Here is an 8,245-nt window from a genome sequence, read left to right as displayed (position 1 = left end):
ATTCTTAAAATTTACGTAAAATTTAATTAAAATACTCTTAAAATAACCGTGACGATTAAAAAAAGAGAATTTTACGTTAAATTTTACTTCTAATTTACGGTTGATTAAAGTGTTAAAGAAACAATTAAGAAACTCTTAAAATAATACGTAAGAAATTTCTTAAAAGGCTTGAACAGTTTGAAAATGTATTATTTTAAGTAATTTTAATGTAATTTTTTAATTAAAAAAAAGTAAAAAAAAACATTTAAAAATGCATGAAAAAGCTCTTAAATGTTTTTAACAGTTTGAAAACCTATTATTTTACGTCAATTTTATGAAAATTTTTATTTTAGAAATAACTTCAAAAAACTTGTAAAAAAATACATGAAAAAACTTTGAATGTCTGCAAGAGTTGGAACTCCTATTGTTTTAAGTGAATTTTATGAAAATTTTTATCTTTGAAAGAACTTTGCAAAACTGGTTGAAAAATTGCATGAAAAAACTCTTAAATGTTGTCAAGAGTTTGAAAACCTATTATTCCACGTAAATATTATGAATTTTTTTATCTTGTTAAAAAGTTTAAAAAACTTTTTGGGAAAAACCGTAATTTTTTCTTTAAATTTCAAAATTGTACGATGTTTATAAGTATGGGAGATATGAACTGTGTGAATTTGCTCAAATGGGGAAGCCTGGGCTGTGATGTCACGCCGCGCTTCATTTCCTTACCTTTTGAATTGGTTACGGTGTTTTCGTCATCGTAAAAACCCCTAGGAACTCATGATTCAACTTCTACTTTTATACACGAATACAATGAAAAGTAGAAAACCTCGTAGAATATATTTTCGTAATCTAAGACCCGTCATCGGTGCTCTCCACAAGGTCTCGGGTCTGGGTCCGACATCATGGGAGAATGCAATAGTGTATTTTCTTCGGAAAATACACCAAAAAAATTATGCGTGCAAACTCTCCATTTCTCTGTGTAATCCGGGTTGCGTTTCGGCAGAAAAACAAGGCGCGTCCATGAGTTCCAGAATGAAGCCGAGATCAGACGCTGAGTTCCTCCGCCCATCCGCCCATCATGGTTGGATCATAGAGTAATAGCTACCAGAATAAGGGCAGCTTTGCTCCGATTCCTGAAATCTCCGCAACCCCCGCTCTGCCTACCGTTTCCACGGGGTAAAAGCGAAGTCCGCCGATCTCACCCTACGTCTCTTTGCCGTTTCAAATTTCGCGGGGCAAAAGAGGATCTGCCTCGAATATTCTATGCTCCAGGCTACAGAATATACAGGCTTCCAGGCTCCTCGAAGGCGTTTGAGTTTAGCAGAGATTCACTCTTGGCCCGGAAGGCTAGACTTACAGAAAATCCTGCCGCAGATCATCAGTAAGCGGGAGCGTGACACCGATGCGTGTATGCTCTCAGCTCTGGTGGAGAAAGAGAGAACTTCAATTGCACTTATGGATTAGCAGTTATGTAGCGATTTCTTGTTTGTCGCTGTAGCCCTGTGGCAAAGAGCTCGCCTCCCGAGTGGAAGGTCCGCGGTTCGCGTCCCTCTGTGCTAAAATTTTGACATCATTATATTACACATTTTGTCATAAATGCCGCGAGTGGCCGTAAAGAAATACTTTTTTCCATAAAATAAGAGTGAGGCGTGCATTTTTGCGCACGTAATTGAAAAGGGCTCCTCTTGCAGAGAAACCTCTGGACCTAAGGTGTAGGGCCCTAATAATCTTACGTAGACCGTCCAATAATTTTTTTTAGAGGAAAAAGCAGACTCCGAAGACAGAAATAAATGTAACATCAGTGGGCAGTATAAACAAATAAATGTAAGTATGCCTTTACCAAAGAGGCCGTCCGCAAATTACGTACCTAATGCACTTACAGGGAGCCGGGAGGAGGTCCAGAGGTGCCTTACCTATGCCTATACGTAAGCCAAACGCAAAAATTTTGTTTCTTCCAAATTCCGTTAATTTAAAGACTTACTAGTCCAAAGTTCGTTTTTTAGACGTTTAATGTTTTTTGGTTAAAATGTAATTTTTCTGAACTTTTTGAATTTAAAAACTGTTATTTTTTCAATACAACTGTTATTTTTCATGATCTCCTACCAGCGATTAGTAATGTTTAAAACAATACCGATTTGTTTCAACACCATTTTTTTTATTAAATTATGCATTTAAACGATAGAAGAGGGGGGGGGGTCATAAAAATCGGAAAAATTGCCTTTCGTAATTTATGGACGGCCCCAAAGAGTAATTTTGAAATTTCCTATTAGTATTTTTTGTATTCCTTACGCCTACGGTCGTTTTACTTCGAATTCCGTACCCTATAAATAAAAGAAGAGCAATTGTGCAGATTTTTCTTTTACATAAAGGGACGTCTCACTTTAAAAGATTCCGTCTTGGTCCGCAGGAGTTTTTTTGTCAGTCCTTCCTTCAGAGCTCAGGGGCTGAATCTCTGCCTGAGGCGAGGACTGACAGAAAATCCTTCTCCGGGTGCGGAGTGCCTAGAGTCTGCAGAAAGGGAACATCGATGCTCCCGACTGCGCACCAGACAGTTTGCGATGGAAATTCGGCAGGATTTTTTGTAAGTCCTGCCTTCGGAATTTAGGAGTGAATCTCTGCTGAACACTCGACTCCTTCTCGAACGTTCGGCACGCGCTGCGTGTTCGCGTGTTGTGTTGTGACCGTAATCGTAAAGTGTAATGGCTGCGTAATTGGAAGAAATCTGCGTAATTGAAGTTTTTAAAAATTTCCGTTTATTATCGCGGTTTTTACTTTTTTAGGCCCTGTGCACCTGTGCTGTGTAGTGTGTGTTTGATTTGTCCTATCATCATTTCCCGCTAATCACGCTATTTTGTGAGGTTAGAGATCGGCGGATTAACCAATTTCAATTCAATCTTCCACCATGGTTGTAAGTATTTTTTCTTGTCATCACAAAAAATTTGTAGTTTGTAGTACTCACGTTGGGATCACGAGGCCAATGGACCCTCGAGACGTCAGGATTCTACTACTTAAGTCTAAACGATAACTGTTCCTTGCCATTATCAGCACGTGCCATTTTAATTTAAGAATTAGGTTCAGAGGTGAATAAGGTACAATTATAATTCCATTATCATGAAAGTGAGAGTGCAGATTTGAGGTCAGGAGCTCGTCAAAGCTGTGGTGTCTATGTTGAATTACACTGTTGTATTTGAGTCTTTTCCAGCTTAGGATGTAGTTCCCGACCGTTCAGTTGTCAGTGTGCACATGCATGCGCAGTGACTGTACAGTGGGCAGCGGGCCACCACCGACTGCCCTTATAGCCTGAGTATGTCATTGATCGAACTGTCGGTCTGTACAATTGACAGTTGCTTATGTAAAAGAGCTCATGGCTGTAAGTACTTTCAGGTTATAGGCACACCTAAAATTGTGCTTCTTGCTATACTAATGAGCTAAGACACACCTCAGCACAATTTTGCAAATTGACAGAATGATTTCAGTAATTGAAGGAAGTCAGAACATGCCCTTTCTGCAGGTTGTGACATCGTGCCTGCAATGCTGCCATTACCTACTTTTAAGGGCTTTTTTTTATGCGGATCGCTGTGGATCACGGTGAACATCGGTATTTTTTTATTCGGTATTTTTTTAATAGATAGGCCACTTATCATTTTGGCCAGTTGATCAACATAGTCAAGTCTCCTCTGTTTTATTCACAGTTTTGACTATTTTTATGTCTCATAAAGTTTGTGTGAAATAAAAAAAGCCCCCTTCTTTCTTTCAGATGCGCAACCATGCTGTTACAAAAGAAAGTAATTAAAGACAGTGACATCTCGGTTTCGATTAACCAATGGTTCTCTCAGAGAACCCAAGCACACAAGGCCTCTGCAGCTCCTAAGCCGTAAGTTCAATCTAAATGATTTTTTCGAAAAGACCAATTACAATAATGCAATAAATACGAAAGGGGGCGTCTGCGAGTGGAGTATGAATATCTATCAAAGTTTTGGTGAAAGTTGCCATTCTCTATTTTCATTATTTCTAAGATTTTTAATGTTTTTCTTTAAATGACCATCATTTTAGCACGTATCAAAATAGCAATCTGCAACTTCCATAATGAGTCCTTTTTTATCCTTCTTCCAAGAGTGTATCACTTGATGGTGGTTTTTATTAAAAAGAAAAAAAAATTAACAAAACAGTTATAGTAAAAGTTAGAAGGAAAGCAAAAGTAAAAGGAAGACAGAGACTCCTGAAGACTGTTTCTCCTTAACCTTCATCAAACACTACAATAAAATTAAGGAAAAGCGTTGAATAACGTTGAATTTCGGATTGGCCGGAATATTGACACCATCTTGTACCGGCCTGTGTCATGGGTCAAACAAATCCTCAAAATGCTTCAATGCTTTCAAATGCTTGATCAATGCAACCACCTCCTCTTTTTTCTCCTATGATAAAACAATATCTAAGTGTAGCAGAAATCTTTGATTACTTCATTACATTTCAGTACTTTTTCTTTTCTAATGTCCTAGAGAAGATGTGTTTCTCTCTGCTCATTATTGTAGGAAGCAATTTCACATGCTCAGTATTCTATTCTTTTTGTCTGCAGGGTTCAGATGAAATTACTTCTACAATCAGAATCAGAATCAGAATCTGATGAAGAATTGCCACCACCTACATCGGATGATAATGAAAGAATTGAAATCATGGACTCAGATGAACAAGACGAAGATGCCGAAGGCGAAGATCGCTCTAATGAGGACAGAGACGATGACATTACTGATGTTAATTGTTAACAATGATGCTGATTGAATTTCTAATTTTTTGCTTGCCTTTTCTTTACGTATCCACTAGCATTCATTAATGCTTCTTATAATTTAAAATATTTTGACTATTTACTATGTGTTCACATTTAACGCTATTCCCATTCACGATAAATGAAGGAAGGCAATATTTAATCTTGCCAATTTTCAACAATTATTACTCGAAAATTACTCAATTACTCAATGGGCCTGTTGTAAACTTTTGCCAGAGCAAAAATAAGGAATGTAACTCATAGAAAATGTCTCATAAATCGCGATGAGTGCATGGGCTAAGTCTGAAATGCACTCCTTACTTCACAACTAGCATATGAAATTGGCGTCTTTTCGAGCTTCACGCCTCAAAAACGACACCACAGTATAGGTGAACATTTCGTAAGAAGAGTCATTCCACCCAACCTCTGTTCACAAGCATACTATGCAATATTCAACGTTAGAGTCCCTTTATAACCCAGAGTTAAGACAACTCGATTATCAGCTGACTGGCAGCCGGCCTTGGCTGGCCATCGAGGCCGAAACGAGTGCACTCAAACGAACGATATTGAGGGATAAGGATAAGGAATCCTCCGATGTCTGTCATCCAAAAACAACAACATCAACAAAAACTGATCAAAACCTTAAAATTAGATTGATTAGTGGATAATTTCTTAATATATTTTCATTTTGGTGCGATTAAAATAACAATTCACTCTTGATAAACCACAATTTAGTTATATTTTCATTACTTTTGTTCACATTCGAGGTACCGCCATCTTGGTGCACTCGTTTCGGCCTCCATGAGCGAGAACCAATCAGAATTGGATTTTTTTTTAGGCCACTTTCAGCCTAACCAAAAGTGAGTTGTCTTAACTCTGGGTTATAAAGGGACTCTATTCAACGTAGCCGACGCCAATCCGCCAAAACACATGTGATGTGTCGTGACGATGATTCTAACCACCTGATAACGATCGGTGTGTTTACATTCACATTTTTCTCGCGTTGATAGATATCCGCCTTGGTTGACCTTGTGCTCTCCTCAACTTGAGCGCGGAAGCGTTGGCCATGTTGAGTAAGGCTTGAATGGAACGACTCCTCTGACGAAATGTTCACCCGTGCCGTAGTATCCTTTTTGAAGCGGGGTGTTTAAAAAACCTCAAGTTTCTTGCGCAGATTGTGAAGATAGGAGTGCATTTCAGAGTTTGGCAATGCGCTGAGGCATTATGATTTCTGAGGCATTATCTGTAAGGAATGACTCTTATTTTTGCCCTGCAAAAGTTTGCAACAGGCCCATTTACTTGAAAATTATGTAATATTTACGCAACACTTTCCACTCAAATTTCAAGGGTCTCTTACGTCGAAGAGAATCCATGCCACCCAGAGTGCAATTCATCAGCATATTGCAAAAAGCAATCAATGTGTTGCTAATCTTAGCAATCTAATTTCGCCAAAACAAATCTGTGAAATCGCTTAAAATCTGGTTTCATTTAATGAAGTTTTTGTGCCCTGATTATACTTATGTTTTTTTGTGTTTTGATATTTCCAGACTGTACTTTCGAGACATGTTTTATTTGCCCTTTTTTTATCTCTTAACTTAACTCAGGTTTTTTCTCAGTATTATTAAGAATTATCATCTGATGAGACTGATAGTCTAATTTTCTATAGATACCTCCTATTAATTTTCTTAAGCAATGTTTCATTCAAGGAAGTTGAAGATCAGGACTCCAGACTGTACTTTCGAGACATGTTTTATTTGCCCTTTTTTTATCTCTTAACTTAACTCAGGTTTTTTCTCAGTATTATTAAGAATTATCATTTGATGAGACTGATAGTCTAATTTTCTATAGACACCTCCTATTAATTTTCTGAAGCATTGTTTCATTCTAGGAAGTTGGAGATCAGGACACTCAAGTGCCATGTCATGAGATTATTCAATGCCAGACAGGGAACACTTACGTCTTTGAACCAAAATAGAGGATCATATTCCATCCCTGAAAAAGAAGTCGCTTGGACCTAGAGTATAGCCTCCTGAAAATTATAAATGGCTCTTGATTCAAGCTGATCCTTTCTAGAAATCAAGTCGAAAGACTCTTCGTCTGAAAAATTCTTTATTTATTTTAGTAAATACATGCTTAAATCTGCAGTATATTTCCTTCAATTATATTTTTCATGAGGTTTTACTCTTGATCTAGGCTACCTCTTTTTCCAGTGGTGGGTGAAAATGAGGCTTTTGTTATCTTTTAAATGCACTTAAAGAGCTACAGCTTCCTTGTTCAGTAATTTTTGTGATATATGATGCCATAAGTTACCCCTTACAGTGACTGAATATAGTCTTAGTAAATTTGAATGTTGTAATTGTTAAGTATTAAATGTTACCGTTAAGGCTAATACCTATAATACTGTATTAAATTAGGTATCTAGTACATTGTTCATTATTTATACGTAGGTTTTGAAATTGTTTCTTTTCCAAAATTTTATTCCAAATTGTTATTTTCACCATTGGCTTTTTGTTAAAATGTTCCTTCTTCACAAGTTTGTTTATTAGGAATAAATTATGGCATAATTTTCACAATGTTCAATTCTGGCTTCAAATTTTATCTTCCTACTTAATTGTTGAGATGGATCCTATGAAGCCTTTCTCCTCTAGTTTTTAAATGTAATGCGTGACTGTTTCTTTTCCTTTTATATTTGCCTTTTGGACGTGACAATTTAGGCTGTAATAGATGTATGTGATTGGTGGGTTCTGGCGGTCACTGTTGCACATCTCGCTTTTCACTGAGGGGGTGCCTTTAGTTTGTCGATTATCCAGCCGGAGAAAGCGAGATGCGCAATAGTGACTGCTGAGACACACTAATAACATATTTTCATTACACCCTATACTTTTCAAGTCCAATAGACAGGTACAAAATTTTAACAACCAGGCTGCAGATAAGAACTAATCAAAATAATGTTTTAGGGAATCCTCTTTCGGGTTGTTTCTTCTTAGCTTTTATTCCTTTTTTTTCTCCACATATTTAACAAAAAAGATTAGGAAAGAAGAAAAAAAAACAATTCAAAAACCAGTAAATTTGAGGGAAATTTAACACTTAAAGGAACTGTTAAAATATTCTTATCAGGAAACCCTTTTTTTAGCGTTTTTTAATTACAAAATGGATTAAAAAACTAGTAAATTTGAAGGGATGAAGACTTGCAAAAAGTATTAAAATTGAATATATTTTTAAGAACTTTTTCCCATTTTTTAAAGTTAAAATTTATTTGAAATAGTTAAATGATTTTACTTAAAATTTAACATTTATTTTACTTCAGAAAGCAGGAAAAAAGGGTTTCCTGATAAGAGTATTTCAACATTTTTTTTTAAGAGTTTTATTTTCTTCAAATTTCCGGTTTTTTTAAGATTTTTTTTAAGAGTCAATGCTACTAGGGCGCACCAAAAAAGAGCAGTTCAATGGTGATCTTTTTTTTACTGTGACTCCGAGTAATGCTTGTGAGCACAGATGGTGATA

The 8,245-nt window shown here is 36.5% G+C and overlaps 1 protein-coding gene across 2 annotated transcripts; it reads left to right on the top strand.

Moving 5' to 3' along the window:
* Positions 1 to 1,557: 1,557 nt before the first annotated feature.
* LOC109040140 (uncharacterized) lies at positions 1,558 to 7,321 on the top strand. 2 transcript variants are annotated; one of them, XR_011899162.1, is made up of 2 exons: positions 1,558 to 2,887; positions 4,556 to 7,321. XR_011899162.1 is itself a non-coding variant. In XM_019055952.2 (2 exons), the coding sequence occupies exons 1-2, from the start codon at positions 3,747 to 3,749 to the stop codon at positions 4,740 to 4,742; spliced, it is 294 nt and encodes a 97-aa protein (XP_018911497.2). In that variant the 5' UTR covers positions 3,743 to 3,746; the 3' UTR covers positions 4,743 to 7,321. The 2 variants fall into 2 exon arrangements, 1 of the variants encoding a protein (XP_018911497.2); XM_019055952.2 differs by lacking the exon at positions 1,558 to 2,887 and adding an exon at positions 3,743 to 3,853.
* The last annotated feature ends 924 nt before the right edge of the window (positions 7,322 to 8,245 follow it).

This window comes from Bemisia tabaci, chromosome 2 (assembly GCF_918797505.1).
Source record: "Bemisia tabaci chromosome 2, PGI_BMITA_v3".
NCBI classification, from domain to species: Eukaryota; Metazoa; Arthropoda; class Insecta; order Hemiptera; family Aleyrodidae; genus Bemisia; species Bemisia tabaci.
The sequence above is the reverse complement of the archived record's forward strand: the minus strand, read 5'-3'. Positions and strand labels throughout refer to the sequence as shown.